This window comes from Schistocerca cancellata, chromosome 4, assembly GCF_023864275.1.
Source record: "Schistocerca cancellata isolate TAMUIC-IGC-003103 chromosome 4, iqSchCanc2.1, whole genome shotgun sequence".
Taxonomy (NCBI): domain Eukaryota; kingdom Metazoa; phylum Arthropoda; class Insecta; order Orthoptera; family Acrididae; genus Schistocerca; species Schistocerca cancellata.
Genome location: NC_064629.1, coordinates 225,812,567 through 225,830,182, shown reverse-complemented (window position 1 = coordinate 225,830,182; position 17,616 = coordinate 225,812,567). Strand labels below are relative to the sequence as shown.

General features: G+C 38.0%; 1 protein-coding gene across 1 annotated transcript in view; it reads right to left on the bottom strand.

Annotated features, from left to right (window-relative positions):
- Positions 1 to 17,616, bottom strand: part of LOC126184034 (nose resistant to fluoxetine protein 6-like) — a 397,821-nt gene that overhangs the window by 30,691 nt on the left and 349,514 nt on the right. The window contains exons 8-9 of the mRNA XM_049926391.1: positions 13,701 to 13,894; positions 9,332 to 9,492 (exon numbers count right to left, since the gene is read on the bottom strand). Coding sequence (XP_049782348.1) covers positions 9,332 to 9,492; positions 13,701 to 13,894 — 355 coding nt within the window. The remainder of the gene's footprint in view (positions 1 to 9,331; positions 9,493 to 13,700; positions 13,895 to 17,616) is intronic.

The following is a 17,616-nucleotide window of genomic DNA, read 5'->3' as shown; positions in this document are numbered from 1 at the left end:
AGTCACAGTACTATTCAAATAAAATTTGCAAAAATTTGATGCCACAGAATGGCCACCATGAGTCACACAAGGTATTGTAATAGTGTCTCTTAAAGGATAACATTAACATAGAAAATTTACAACAGCTCACTATCTTCAAGGAATTGGCAGCAGCAGGACATAATGGATCTTAAGTATTCCAGCAAAGAAACAAAAATAAAGTTTTCAAGATAGACCTAATACTTGTGAGTTACTACATATTTGAGTTATCATTGGTGGAAGACCAGAAAACAGATATTTTATGACAATATACACTTGTTTAAAGAACTGTGTGGCCTATGCATGAAAATATTTTCTCGGTCTACAGTTCACTGATTATATAGTGTAGTTCTTTATCACTTGATGACAACTATGAAATTCACACGGAAATAAAGAAACACTGAGGTTGGTAGCTGCCAGTGTAATTAGTATTAAAGAGCTTTTCCCTGGCTGCTTGCAGTGAAGATATACATACAGTGGAGATTGCAGTTGTACATAGGTACAGATAAGCTTTATGAACCAATGATACGTGTGTATTATGGCTTGCTTCTAGCCCCAGATATAGCTTTTTGGTGTGTGATAAGTTGTCTCAGAATATATCAACATATGACATAAAAAAATTAGTAGAATGCATCAGCTTAAATATTAGACAGTTGTCAACTATAAACACTATCCTTGTTGTACATATAGCTACTTTCAAAAGCTGCAAAAAAGAAACCTGAGTTTCTGTTCTTCCATAAAAGTCAAAATACCACCTTAAAATGCAGAAATATATAATGTACTTTGAAGAAAAACCTTAAATCAAGAAAACACAATAAAATATTAAAAAAGTGAAGTAACAGAAAAAAATAAAGCATGGTATTATAATTTTTGGGTCACAAATAGTGCCCCGAAATAAAATAACATAGATGAAGTGTTGTATTAAAATGCACAACATCAGAAATTCTTTGTTGTAATATCTCAATATTTTGAAGCCAAATTTAAATGGTTTTGTCAGTAACAAAAATAATCCTTCCTATGTTATGCAGAAAAGAATTTTCCTTGGTTGGTTGCAGTGCTACACATAAACTGAATTGTAACTACTGAATAGTGCCATATACCCCCTGAAGAGCAATAATTTCTTCTTTCTGTTTGATTTTTTTAAATCTGAATAACATTTAGGTGATAGTAGTAGTTTTTTTCTTCAAACATACAAATTTATTCTTACTCACATAACTTACAACATGTGTTTACAAAGATTTATGAGAACTCATCAAGAAAACATTGAATAATGAAAGTAAAAGTGATGCTCAAGTCATGCAAAAGGAAGAACTAGAGTGAAAAAGTAGTAGTTACCAAAGTCTTAGTACAGATATAAATATTTTAAAAAATCCACACTGACTGCATCTGACAAGAAAAAACAAATGATGTAATAAAGTAAAGAAAATAAAGATTATGTGGTAAAATTAATACTGGTGCATACATAATGGAAAGTTACAAAATACCAAACATCAGACAGGCACTCAAAGATGAAGATAAACCAAAAAAAGAAGTCAAAGATAGAAATGGAGTCCATGTAAGAAACAAGCATATAAGAGTACATAAGAATTGAAAGATGGAGCTAAAAATAAGTTGCTGAGGTCTGCATGAGATAATATAGAACTCAGAAAGTGATATGGAGAGGCAGCTATGAAGATTGAACTTTCTAAATGTGATGTAAGACAAGAGATTTATGCAAGCCAAGGTAAAAAGAAATAAAAGTGTGTAAGGCTTGACAGAACAGGACATAGTAAGAGAGGGAGGAAGGAAGTAGGAGTGTGAAAAACAACAAGGAGAGGGTTTACAAAATGCTTTCCCATCAGGTCTCTGAAACACTGTTAATTAGAGAAGAGATTAAAACAATTTCAGCAGCATTATTAAAACATATGGTATTGAATAATTCTACTTGTATTAGAAATTAGTATTGTGTGAATACTGACATTTTGTCCATTGCGTCTGTTCATGTGTACTGAAGTGTGCAGATGACTATCTCATTTTCATCTGTTGTTAGTGTGTCCTTTCACTATTAGGAATGAAATATTTTCTACTTTGTAATATTAATTTTAAATTTCATGGTGTACATTTTTGCAGCACCCATGTAATAATCTTAAGTGGAAGTTATCAGAATACAGAATGGAGAAATAAATGGTGTACAGATAGGTTTAAAGAACTTATAAATGCATCACTAAAGAATGTTTAAGGAGATGGGACCTGGATAAGCTGAAAGAACCACAGGTTGTTGAGAGCTCCAGAAGGAGTGTTAGGGAATGATTGACTAGAACACGTGAAAGTATTACAGTAGAAAACGAATGGGTTGTTTTGAGAGATGAAATAGTGAAGGCAGCAGCTGATCAAATAGATAAAAAGACAAGGCCTAGAGGAAATCCTTGGGTAACACAAGAGATCCTGAAATTAATTGATGAAAAGAGAAAATATAGAAATGAAGAAAATGAAGAATGCCAAAGGGAATACAAATGTCTCAAATATGGAACTGATAGGAAGTGCAAAATGGCTAAGCAGGAATGACTAGAGGACAACTGTAACAATATGGCTACAGGAAAATTAAAACTCCCTTTGGAGAAAAGAGAAGCAACTATACAAATATCAAGGGCTCAGATGGAAAACCAGTCCTAAGCAAAGAAGGGAAAGCTGAAAGGTGGAAGGGGTATATAGAAGGTCTATACAAGGGAGATGAACGTAAAGCCAATATGGTAGAACTGGAAGAGGATGAAGATGAAGATGAGATGCGAGATATGATAAAGCAAGAAGAATTAAACAGCTCAGTGAAGCATGTAAGTTGAAACAAGGCCCTGGAACCAGATGACATTTTATCTGAACTATTGATAGCCTTGGGAGAGCCAACCATTACAAAATTCTTCCCTCTCATGTGAGAGATGTATAAGACAGGCAAAATACACTCTGACTTCAAGAATAATATTTTAATTCCAATTCCAAAGAAAGAATGTGCTGAAAGGTATAAATATTACCAAACTATCAGTTTATTAAGTCACAGCTGCTAAATACTAACATGGATTCTTTACAGAAGGGTGGAAAAATTGGTAGAAGCCAACCTTGGGTAAGATCAGTTTGAATTCCAGAGAAATGTAGGAACACGTAAAGCAATATTGACCCTATGACTTAGAAGATAGGTTAAGGAAAGGCCAACCTATGTTTATAGCATTTGTAGACTTAGCTAATGCTTTTGACAATGTTGACTGGAGTATCTCTTAGAAATTCTGAAGGTAGCAGGGGTAAAATACAGGGAGCAAAAAGCTACTTACAATAGTACAGAAACCAGACAGTAGTTATAAGAGTTAAGGGCATGAAAGGGAAGCAGTGGTTGAGAAGGGAGTGAGACAGAGTTGTAGCCTATCCCTGATATTCAATCTGTACATTGAGCAAGCAGTAGAGGAAATCAAAGAAAATTTTGGAGTAGGAATTAAATTTTAAGAAATGAAAACTTTGAGGTTTGCCCATGACATTTTAATTCTGTCAGAGACAGCAAAGGACTTTACAGAGCAGTTGAATGGAATGGATAGTGTCTTTAAAGGTGGAGTAGGAATTAAAGTTTAAAAAATGAAAACTTCGAGGTTTGCCCATGACATTTTAATTCTGTCAGAGACAGCAAAAGACTTTAAAGAGCAGTTGAATGTAATGGATAGTGTCTTGAAAGGTGGGTATATGAGGAACATCAATAAAAGCAAAAGAAGGATACCGGAATGTTGTTAAATTAAACTAGGTGATTTTGAGCAGATTAGATTAGGAAATTAGATACTTAAAGTAGTAGATTGGTTTTGTTATTTGGGCAGCAAAGTAACAGCTGATTGTAGAAGCAGGGAGGATATAAAATGTAGATGAGCAGTGGCAAGAAAAGTGTTTCTGATGAAGAAAAATTTGTCATCATTGAATATAGATCTAAATGCGAGGAAGTTTCCTCTGCAAATATTTGCATGGGATGCAAGATTAGAGACAATGTGAGCCATGCTGAGTGCTGCAATTCAACATGGTAGGTATAAAATATAATGAGAGGAGGATATTTACATGTATCCACCAGAGGACTTTGATGATTATACAGGATGTGTATATAAATTGCTGAAGAGGTTGTATGGCTTAAAGCAAGCCTCAGATTGTTGGTATGAATGTCTTGTTAAATTTCTCAGTGACTGCAGTTTACAGAAGAACTGTTCAAGCCCGTGTATGTTCTGTGGTGGAAATGTTTTATGTTGACATTGGATTGGCTATGGGCTCAGCCCTGGATCTATGACATTTTTCTGAACTGGGGCAAAAACATGGTAGTGGTAGCCTCCCTTCCCCCCACCCCCAACTTGAGCATTTGAGATAGGACGCCAAAAATAAAAAATAAAAGATTTTTCAAAAATATGTTCATTTTGTAGCACATATATTTCTGAAGAGTTTGACATATGAAACATATACACTCCTGGAAATGAAAAAAAGAACACATTGACACCGGTGTGTCAGACCCACCATACTTGCTCCGGACACTGCGAGAGGGCTGTACAAGCAATGATCACACGCACGGCACAGCGGACACACCAGGAACCGCGGTGTTGGCCGTCGAATGGCGCTAGCTGCGCAGCATTTGTGCACCGCCGCCGTCAGTGTCAGCCAGTTTGCCGTGGCATACGGAGCCCCATCGCAGTCTTTAACACTGGTAGCATGCCGCAACAGCGTGGACGTGAACCGTATGTGCAGTTGACGGACTTTGAGCGAGGGCGTATAGTGGGCATGCGGGAGGCTGGGTGGACGTACCGCCGAATTGCTCAACACGTGGGGTGTGAGGTCTCCACAGTACATCGATGTTGTCGCCAGTGGTCGGCGGAAGGTGTACGTGCCCGTCGACCTGGGACCGGACCGCAGCGACGCACGGATGCACGCCAAGACCGTAGGATCCTACGCAGTGCCGTAGGGGACCGCACCGCCACTTCCCAGCAAATTAGGGACACTGTTGCTCCTGGGGTATCGGTGAGGACCATTCGCAACCATCTCCATGAAGCTGGGCTACGGTCCCGCACACCGTTAGGCCGTCTTCCGCTCATGCCCCAACATCGTGCAGCCCGCCTCCAGTGGTGTCGCGACAGGCGTGAATGGAGGGACGAATGGAGACGTGTCGTCTTCAGTGATGAGAGTCGCCTCTGCCTTGGTGCCAATGATGGTCGTATGCGTGTTTGGCGCCGTGCAGGTGAGCGCCACAATCAGGACTGCATACGATCGAGGCACACAGGGCCAACACCCGGCATCATGGTGTGAGGAGCGATCTCCTACACTGGCCTTACACCACTGGTGATCATCGAGGGGACACTGAATAGTGCACGGTACATCCAAACCGTCATCGAACCCATCGTTCTACCATTCCTAGACCGGCAAGAGAACTTGCTGTTCCAACAGGACAATGCACGTCCGCATGTATCCCGTGCCACCCAACGTGCTCTAGAAGGTGTAAGTCAACTACCCTGGCCAGCAAGATCTCCGGATCTGTCCCCCATTGAGCATGTTTGGGACTGGATGAAGCGTCGTCTCACGCGGTCTGCACGTCCAGCACGAACGCTGGTCCAACTGAGGCGCCAGGTGGAAATGGCATGGCAAGCCGTTCCACAGGACTACATCCAGCATCTCTACGATCGTCTCCATGGGAGAATAGCAGCCTGCATTGCTGCGAAAGGTGGATATACACTGTACTAGTGCCGACATTGTGCATGCTCTGTTGCCTGTGTCTATGTGCCTGTGGTTCTGTCAGTGTGATCATGTGATGTATCTGACCCCAGGAATGTGTCAATAAAGTTTCCCCTTCCTGGGACAATGAATTCACGGTGTTCTTATTTCAATTTCCAGGAGTGTATATTCAAGGAAATGTAAGGCGTGTTATTCAATCTTAAGTGTGTCAAAGTGCAGTGCTACACCTCTTCACACTGCATTCTTCTATCTCATGTCACTGTATTTCACTCTGTGTAGTTGAAACGTGTACATTTGGTAATGGAAGCTATCAGACCTATATTCAGGACAGTGGAAATTAAAATGTCCTATAGTTCTCTCCTGGTCCCAGTCTGCCGGGGTACCCCCCACAATTAATACTTGGTGGGATTATTTGTGGCCAGAAGAATAAGAACTCTTCAGAAGATTGGCACTCTTTATTGCCTATTAGCAAGTAACTTTCTATTTTGTGTGATAAAATTAAATATAGGAAACATAAAACCAGTAAAGATAATAGACAAGCAAGACAGTACACATTTCTTCAATCCTTAGGCCCCAGCATTTTTCTCTCACTGATCTTGCTACAGCTTTACACAGTGCTTTCCTTTCTGTGAAACAACCTATTACCTTAATGTTCATCAAATATTATTCTGCACGAAAAATCAAAAAGCTGACAATACTAATAGTACCTAAACCTGGTGTGGTTTCTCGATTTGATTACATATATTTTGTCACTATCTACTAGATAAAATCAAACAGACCTTTCTAATATTGCAGCAATTGTAACACGTGTCGAATAAGTGAGACATTTTGGCACAAATTGTCATTTTTATGTATCTCATTTATGTAAATAACACAAGAGAACATAATTCACAAAATACCAATATCAAATGCCTATTGGGTCTACTACAAGCAAGAAGTTTTATGTTAGGAAATAGTTTCACATTTATTCATAAGCTCAAGTTTCTCAAGGATGAGATCGAAAAGTAGTAGTACCAAATTTTTATATAAATTTGGAACCATAATATTCTTCAATATAATTTGTGTGATGTCCCCATTTCTTCTCCCTCATTCTAACAAACAATCTTGTCATCACTAGTTCTGTAACTATTCCTGCCATTGTCAAAACTTATTCTCCAGTTAACTTCACTAACCCTGCCAGGATCACTGGTTCAGTTATCTTGTGTTTATTCTGCAGTTAGCATTATTATGTGTTCATATGATGCATTTTCTGCATTGTTCCTGGAATAGAACTGGAGACTGTAGCGATCTGGCAAAAATTTTCTGTCAAAATTTTGTTTTCTTGGATACACGAAGAAGATAATATGTACTCTTTCTTACACATTATTCCTGTTAGTCATTTGTTTCCACTGTTGTAATTTGAATCTATGAATTCTGCTAATAATTGTAACAAGGCTAATCATTCACTCACCCATTCAACCACATAAGCAAACAGCAATTGGCATTCACCCGTTCAGGTTTATTTGGCTTAGCTTATTTAAGCCCATCCACTTTTGTTTGTGGGAAAGTTTTATTTATTTATAGAGGCAATGGGGATTCCCTGGCAGACACATCACGTACACTATGCACGCATCCAAAAATCAATTTATGATTCGTTCAGAAATCAACTTAGAATGTGTTCAAAAATGTTCAAAAACCAACTGGGATGCATGTCGAAATCATATGAATAATTGATAGAGCAACATGCACCGAATGATAGGTGCTTTGTGAAACAAGGTTTTTTCTTCAAGAATATGAATTTGGTGTCCACTGAAGTTGCCACCCATGGCAGATACCCCAGTTTGCCCCCACCCCCCCACCCTCCTCCACTCCCCTCTAGATCCAGGCCTGTATGGGCACTATTGATATAACAACTAAATTTATTGAACAGTTGGGCAAATGTTTTCAGATCACTTTAGAAAAAGTTAATTACAAATTAATAAATCTGACAGCTGTAATGAAATAAATCAGTCCTCATAAGTGAACAGAATTTGAAAGTAATATGGTACAATGAACACAAAACCATTATATTTAGCAACAGAATATGGATGGATACCAGATGAGTCACCACCTTTTAATACTACTGAACTCTATGGAGAAATGTTTGGATGTCTGATGTATTTAACACAAGGTACAAGACCAGATTTATCATATGCTTTTAATGTTGCATCAAGAGTACAGGTGCATTTTGCATTGCTCAAATGAATACTCAGGTACTTTAAAACAACAAGTATGGGTGGCATTAAATTTGAGAAGAAGTAGAACTATAATACTGAAGCTTATAGTGGTGGTCATCATGGTGGAGACAGAACCACAAGATGATAAACAACTGGCATTCTACTCAAATTATATGGAGGTCCAGCTGTGTGTAAAAGTAAATTACAGCAGTGTATTGCTCTTTCTTCAATGGAGGCAGAATATTTAGCTGCAAGTAAAGTTTGCAAATCACTTATCTCATTAGACAAACTTCATAAAGGAATTGCAGCTGTTGATGAGTCCTCAGTTCCTATTTTGCAAATAAATACTGGAAGTGCTATCAAATTTATTGATGGATAAAGATTTATGAATGAACGAAGCACATAGGAAAGGTGTCATTACAGTCACCAAATCATTATAGAAGAAGATTAGAGTAAATTACCCACCAGTCAGCAGACAGGCAGCAGACATTCTGCCAAAGGATTACCATTTGCAAAGTTACAAATGATGAAAGAACTTACTGGTATAGTGTCTGCTTCATATATGTATAAAACATTGTAAGACAGTATGAAAGTATCGGTTTTCACTGTTGTTTAATAATTAATAGTCTTTGAAGGTTGTCACTTGTCATTACAGAATCTCTTTGGTTGGTCTAGTGGTGCATTGTTGTACTTTGGATGCTTGATGTGCACTTCCAATATTGTCATACTTTTAGTGGTTTTAAATAAATGTTTTGTTTCAAACAGTATATGGTGTTTATCAACAGCCTTAAACAGGTACAAGCAGAAGTAGACTGCAATAGTTATACAGATGTATGGAAATCTGCATCAAATCAGTTTTTGGACTGAAGGTGACCACCACCACCACAGAAACAAACATGTATTGTTGTATGTAATTCATCAACAACATTGGAAATACATATATATGAAAAAGAGTGGATGACAGTGGACACATTTATATATCTCAGCTTTTGTGCTGCCATATGAAATTCTGACATACCTACTAATGTACTGTACATACTTTTCAATATTTTTACTAAAAGTTTACTAAAAGCCTTGGAATATTTTTACTGTGTTTCCTCTTTTGAGTGCTTTTCATTATCAATGAGAGAAATGTTTTATTAACAACCTGGTGAGTATCAAACAACAGTTTGCAGTCTATCAAATGGTTGCAACTTTCAAGCTGTTTATTAATCCTACAGCTCGAGGAATATACACTACACAAAGTTGAATAGAGAAATTAGTAACATCCTCATCCCTTAACTCATACAGTTAAATTATGTGTGAAAGAATTTTGTGTATCTTTATAAATACAAGTATTATACAGTTTTACCATTTTGGTGAAATAAGATATCCTATTGCACACTAGAATATTAAATTAAAAGACAAACCTGAACAATCTCGATGCATATTCTTTCTGAAGATCAAGTTTTTTGTTTCTGTTAAATTCCTTTGTAAATGAGTAGGATGTAAGAAGTCCACTCAACATTACAAAAGGCTCAGTGTATAAGCTGGCTCCACGAGCTAAAGTTGTCCATATCTCTCCCACTTGCTGCATGAAAACAAACCTAATAAATAACAATATCATTGGAGATATGTCTAATTTATAAAATGTATTGTTAGCATTAAATAAATGTTTAAGTATGTTCAGGAATAAGTCTTAGAAGAGAGGGACTGAGGGAAGATGTATGCATTTAATGATTCTACGTCATTGCACATAGTCATAATCTGCTTTTCAGTAATCGTATGTATTATCATTTGGCATGATTATGTAGCATATTTTGCAATCCTATGCAGACTGTCCAGTTCTTGTTAGAGGTTTTGAATTGTAAGGAAAAAACACTCCTACTGAAGCATTGTTCCATCCTACTTTCTCTCCTTTGCCTCCCAATCTCATCAGTGTTGGTGTTGCTGAATCTATGCTGAGGGGCTGAATTATACACTAATCAGTCAGGACATTATGATCACCTACCTAACAGCCAGTATGTCCACCTCTGGCACATATAACAGAAGTGACACATCGTGGCATGGAAGAAATTAGGCCTCAGCAGGTCACTGGAGGGAGTTGGCACCAAATCTGCACACACAAATCACCTAATTCCCATAAATTCCAGGGAGGAGGCAATGAGCTCTGATGCCACATTCAATCACATCCCAGATGTATTTAATCAGGTTCAGATCTGGCAAGCTGGGTGGACAGCACATCAACTGGAACTTGCCACTGTGTTCTTCGATCCACTCCATCACACTCCTGACCTTGTGACATGGTGCATTAACTTGAAAAATTCCACTGCAGTTAGAAAACATGATCATCATTAAGGGGTGTATGTGGTCTGCAACCAGTGTTCGATACTCTCTGGCCATCATGGTGCTTTGCACGAGTTCCACTGAACCCAAGGGTGCCCACGTCAGTGTTCTCCAGAGCATAATGGAGGTGCTGTCAGCTTGTCTCATCCTGCAGTACAGGTGTCAAGAAGCTGCTCCCCTGGAAGATGACAGATTCACACCCTCCAGCGGCATGATGAAGAAGGTATGGGGATTCATCAGACCATGCAATGTTGTGCCACTTACGCAATGCTCTGCCACTGCACCAACATCCAGTGCCGATGGTCACATGCCCATTTTAGTTATAGCTGCCAATTTCATGATGTTAACATTGGCATATGCATGGGTCACTGGCTGCAGAAATCCATCATTAGGAATATTCATTACACTGTGTGTTTAGACCCACGTGTACTCTTCCCGGCATTAAAGTCTGATGTAAGTTCGGCTGTAGTTCACTACCTGCCCTGTTATACCAGTCTGCCCAGCCTACAATGTCCATCATTTGTAATGACGGGTGGCCACCCAACACCATGACATCTAGACATGTTTTCACCTCAGTTTCGCCATGTCTTGTAGACACTCACCACAGCACTCCTCAAATACCCAACAAGTCATGCAGTTTCCAAAATGCTCGTGGCAAGTCTCTGGGCCATCACAGTCTACCATGATCAAACTCAGATAGATCGTGCATCTTCCCATTTCTACACATGGCCAGCATGCATGCTGATACTACATGCATGTGTGTGACTTGCAGTCATTCCTCACCAGGTGATGCTGCTGTCACCTGGATGGGTTTATATCAATAGCAGGTCAGTGGTCATAATGTAAAACTCTAGCTTCCTTCCTTCCTTCCTTTATGAATACTAATTTGTGCAGTTACAATGTAGCTATGAGTGGGAACTGGTTTTCATTATGTCATTACTGTTTATGACATGATCTTTGGTAACTGAGATAGTGAATACTGTCCTGTTTTCTTCTAGCTTATGGAACTAAACAAACTGGACTCATTATTAAGACACTAGACTCAAATGCAGAATGGATAAATTTCAAAATCTCTGTCCAGCTATCTCAAGCTCAGTATTTCAGGGTTTATGTATAATAATTATAGTAATGCTACTACAGTTACTTGAACATGCTATGATGGGTTCCTAGTATGCCTACATTAGTACTCTAATGACCTTGACAGTGGCATGGTGTTAAATCGTAATATTCCATTATTCATTCATTCCTTCCCTCCTTTCAGTCTCCCTAAATTTTTGAGATGCCTGTTAGTCCTTGCATAGATCTCAAGATGCAGTTTAGTAGTAGAAAGTGATTTTCATTTCATTTCATTTTTTATTGCAGTTTTTCATCAGATCAAAAGGAGTTTGCAGCAGTACATGATTTCTTTTCTGTTTTCAGATATATTCTGTTATGCCATGTGAAACGATAGCAACATCTTAATGTCCAAATAGAAGGTGCGGCATACTGTTGTTAATTTGTAGAAGTCAATGAATGTATACAGTGAATGACTAATGGAATTAAACTTAAATGTTTGTCAGCTTGGTGTATTATGCACAAGTGGTTACATGATCAGTTTTTTATACAGATGTATTGAATTATGTCAATTATTCCATTGTTTAATATGTTTGATGTGTGTTTTTAGTAACTGCACTTAGGGATGTGCTGCTTGGATTCTTAAATACTAAAAGATGTTATTGTGATTTCCTGCATCATTTTTTCAGCATCTTAATTTACCGAGTAATTATCAAAATAATACTTCACCCCTAAATTTATCAATGTAAATGTCATGTTTTATTTTGATCTGTAGACACTGCATTTTGTTTAATAGACTGAATTTCCACAGAATAACCCTATTCTATTTGGTGGACATCTGTGTAGTTGCTCATTGTTTGGTTTTAACAACATGATGCATGAACTGTCACATACTTATATACAGTCATTTGTAGTACATGTCTTAAGGAAAGTTTATACCACATATCAATAGTTACAGGGTGCTGCTGAGAATGGGCATATGGCCTGTTACTGGTATGGCATAATGAAACTTTGAAGATAAGTGCTATGCAGTTGATAGCAATTTTTAGTCATATAAAAATGAAGTTACTGAATTCTTGGTACCTACATGGCAAAAATTGTATCTATCCAGTTCGCTGAGTGCATTAATATGCCAATTCCAGGACTTGAGGAGAGGAGTGTGACCTGGTTCAAATATGCTTCATGGATTAATGATGACAGCTGGTGAGCCGTCCAACCTGAATGTGGTTTCTAGGTGGTTTCTTACATACCATTAGGTGAATACCAGGCTGCTACCCATGTCCTGCTTCAGGTACATGCTACACAGACATTTAGAATATGTTTGCATACTCACACATATGATTAACTCTTAACGTAGACAGATGGGGTACACAAATTCTATCCTGGGAGAGTGGGTGGGGGGAGGTGAATAAGAAACTGGTGATCTTAGGTGTTCTGTTTCTTGAGACCCTTAATGAGCAGAAAAAGTTTTAGTTTTTTAGAATTTTCATAGCATATTTGTTCTGCAATTTTGAACAATTTTACTAGATATTTAATTTAGACAACACTTGTTCAGCTATTCATCTAAGTCTTAGTTCTTTATGTTAATTGACAGAATGAAGATAGTTTCTAGCTTCTGCTCAAGAAATTAAGTGACTGCCTCCTTATCCAGCTTACTAGAAAAGTACGCATTTGACGCTAGTAACCATGATGTGTTACACTGAAGGAGCCTCCACATAGACTGCAAAACACTGAATCAGAAATTGAAATTGCAGACAAGCATATCCTGAGTAGGTCTGACCATACAATCCATATATTGACAGTAAAATCAATAACTAAATAATTACCTGCTGATAGGAAGCCTAAGCCTAAAATTATAATTTCACCTATCTATTACTGAGTAGACAAAAATCTCTAACAAGTGTAAGGGTACAACTTAAGTATATAAGTGCCACTGCACTGAGGTTTCCCGTGGAAAGTTTTCACTTACTTCTATTGATGAGTCTTATAGATGCTAGAAACATATAGCTACTGTTTTTTTCCTGCTGTCTGGTAGTTCTCTTGTCCAAATGGTTGTATACGCAGACCTCATTTGCACCTCAGTGGATTCAGTTTATATTCTTCAGTGACAGTCACACCCACTCAAGAGTTAATTACAATTTATTTTCAATACATCATTAGATTTGTCATATTGTGAGAAATGAATGAACAATGTAGCACAAGCCTTCTGCATTATCAAATAACTTCTTTGTACTTAATTCTTCCTGTACGACAAATTCTTGCAACTGTGTTACCATTTAAGTATTTAGGAAAATAATTTTTATGTCATTCCACAAATACTGACGTTCCTGAACTACTTCTACCACTATTGTGTTGAGTGTGATTCAACCACATTCACTTCACAATCATGAGAAATAATACCTCTGCCATGTCGGTGCGGTTCATGTAAGGATTGAAGAATAATGCCATTGATTTGTGTGAAAGCAGCAGCATATAAGCATTAATTGCTCGAATTCCATGGATACTTTCAATATCATCTGCAGATCTTTCCATGCTTATCAGTTTCCTTACATTTTTCTTCAGAGAAAAGCATTCTAAAAGTTCCATTTTCTGACCTGAAAATAATAATGGACAATATGTTACCCAGTGTAAAGACTTATCCTGTAACATAGCATACAAAGAAATGCTGCATTTAAGTAAATGTAACATGTGAGTCTGAAAAATAAGACATATTAGTGTAAATGAGCTTCTGCTTGTTATCATGCCTTGTACAATGTCTGAAATGTAGCAGAAAATTGTACTAACAGGTCAGTACAGATGAATGAGCTCTAATATATGTTCTTTGTTTCTACAGAATTCATGCACATTGTATAATTTTCTTCTTACTCTAAAACAACTGGAACATGAAACAAAAGTCACTGGTGTATATATGGAGTGATTTTAATTAAAGTCTCAGTTTAAAACTGCTTTTAAAAAAGAGCCACTTCTCAGAATGATGTCAAATTCTAATGGAATATTATCTAAGAAGGGCGACAGGCAAAAAAATTTTTAATAAAAAATTTGTCTCTAGATGGCACTGTATATGACAGAATATGCTAAATAAAAGATGCAGAGTACATGGCTGTTCCTCAGTTTGTGTCTGACACACTCAGCATGACTGACTCAATGCAGGATTGTGCATGCTGCAGGTAGACCTCTTGTACAAAAATGGTGACTGTGCACCTGTAGCTCTGCAGAAGTTCTGGACATTCAAGGGTATGAAAAAGGCATTGGTTTGATGTCTGCCAAGGGTCTGAAGAGGATTACAAAATTAAAAAAGACAGGTTCTTTCGAAGTGGAGTGTGATAGAGGGAGGAAAACAATTGAGTGGATGTCAGTAGAAGATGTGGCCACAGCGCTGCAGGAGGGGTCAAGCAGTGGTCTGCAGAAATGCAGTGCACACGGAATTGCCTGACCTGTAGACATGTCTGTGGGCATGGTGCATAAAATTCTACAAAATATCCTGCATTGGTCCCATACAAAATTAGCCAAGTTACCTAACTAAAAGTGCTACAACTGATAAATGCTGAACTTTGCAGTCATGCACATTGCATAGTATGGTTGGTTTAATGTGCAACTCACACCATAGCCATCACATTGCAATTCATTTGTCATTCATAGCCAAACTCATTTATGTTATAACACTTAGAGTGCCATCTAGTGGGAAAAATTTGTTAATGTTTATTTTGTTTTCATAATGTTTCCCCCTTTTTTGATAAAATTCCATTCAAAGTTTATGATATTCTGAGCAATAATCAAGAAAGCAACTTTTGTGCAAAAGCAAGTATAATATTTCACAGTGTCAATAAATGGACATAATGCATCATATACCAGAGTATTTACTTTTTAATGAAATTTCAGGCTGCCAATGGAAGTAAATTGCAGTAAGCTTATGAAACTGAGAATCTCCTGAAATTAAAGGCACTTTTATGAGAGACACCTTCTACAAGTTATCTGGATAACTCAATTTTGAGGATAAAAACGTCTTGTTGGTGCTATACCCTAGAAAATATTATTCATTTTAAAATACACACTCTATCAAACATGGAATACACAATTTTCCACACCATTAATTTAGGAAAGAAGGCACTGAAACCACAGGAGCATAGGCAAGATTGAAAATGTTGCTAGCTTTCAGACAAATACTTGGATCCTTTTTTAGCTAGAGTGCCGCCACAACACCTTCTCAGTACGCTGAATGAATACACAATACTGGAGGAGAGATTAAGAATGTGACTCACAGCCACCAACTTTAGTGAGTTCATGAAGAGCACAATGATGATGATGTGAGGAGTGAATTGGTAGGGGAGATGGGGCAGAATAGAGGAAGGGGAGACCATGGGGAGTAAGGTGTGGATGCAGGATGGTGAAATTAGGATCCTGGGGTAGGCTGAAGACAGATGTGGAAAATTGCAGAGATTGGGGCCAGCAAAGTGTTCTGCAAACTGGGTCGTCAGCTATATTCATGGCCACAGTTTGGTGTCGACCATTCATTCAAGTAGATAGTAAATTGTGAGCATCTTACCATATGCCAGAATGAAATTTTAACTCTGCAGCGGAGTGTGCGGTGATATGAAACTTCCTGTCAGATTAAAACTGTGTGCCAGACTGAGACTTGAACTCGGAACCTTTGCCTTTCATGGGCAAGTGTTCTACCAACTGAGCTACCCAAGCACGACTCACACCCCATCCTCACAGCTTTAATTCTGCCAATACCTCGTCTCCTGCCTTCCAAACTTTGCAGAAGCTCTCCTGCATACCTTGCAGAACTAACATCCCTGGAAGTAGAGCACTTGCCTGAAAAAGGCAAAGGCCCCGAGTTTGAGTCTCATTCTGGCACACAATTTTAATCTGCCAGGAAGTTTCATATCAGCGCACACTCTGCTGCAGAGTGAAAATTTCATTCTGGAAACATCCCCTAGGCTGTGGCTAAGCCATGTCTCTGCAATATCCTTTCTTCCAGGAGTGCTAGTTCTGCAAGGTATGCGGGAGAGCTTCTGCAAAGTGAGTTGTGCTTGGGTAGCTCAGGTGGTAGAGCACTTGCCCGCGAAAGGCATAGGTCCCGAGTTCGAATCTCAGTCCGGCACACTGTTTTAATCTGCCAGGAAGTTTCATGTTATCATATGACTTAAACATGTACATAGTCTGATTCTCTGGCTATGTATGTGTTAAAGTCATGTAGTAACATTTGTTGTCACAAACTTGATGAGTCTGTATGACTCAGTTTAAATACCCTGCAATCTAGATCTGCAATAAAATGCAGATTTTATTTGTGACTGATTGCTGAATTCCCCTTCTTTTTTGGCATTTTATAATAGATATGTCTTGGTACTAAGGTAGTCACAGACTACTTCATATTCCATAATTTTATGTTTCATGTTGAGATCCATGGAACATGATCTGTGAATGAATGAACAATTCATGAAACAAACCTGCAAAACAGGGTTGTAATTACTTATTGTTAATTGAAGGAAGATATTTTATAATGGTCATTTTGATAAGACCAAGCTAGGCAGCATAGTGGTTAGTACACTGGACTCGCATTCAGGAAGACGATGGTTCTAACCTGCATCCAGCTGCGCTGATTTAGGTTTCCTTTGAAAGGGCACGGCTGACTTCCTTCCCCATTCTTCCCTAATCTGATGGGACCGGTGACCTCACTGTTTGGTCCCCTCTCTCAAATAAACCAACTAACAATTTTGATAAGTCGTTACTCTAACATGAGATCACACTCAAACCAAACATTTCATTTTATCTCTGACTTCAGTTTTGTTTTTTTCATATACACACTAAAATATCTTCAACAGGGAAAAATGAATACATATCCACATTATGCCTTTTATGAGATAAATTTAACAGAGAACTAATGCATAAGAGGCCCATATGGTACAGATTAATATGTTTTTGCAGTAGGAGGCCACACTTGATCACACAACTGATAAAATGATCAAACTGCACTATACACTGTTATTTCATTCACTATTTTCCAGATTTGGTCTTGGGTGATTCCTTTCTCTTCACAAACTTAAGGAAATAGCAGAAACTTATATATAATGAAGAAATTATGGTCAAAATATGCTTACTTTTCATAGAGTTTGTGAAATTAAATTGTTTGAAGGTATACAAATACCGAAGAACATTTATTGAGCCCTAATATGAAAGTTGTGATTTATGCTGTTGACATGGGTGTTGGAATGTCGACATGGAAGTGATGTATGCATGGTGGTGGTGGTGTTTTTGTGTGTGTGTGTGTGTGTGTGTGTGTGTGTGTGTGTGTGTGTGTGTGTGAAAATAAAAT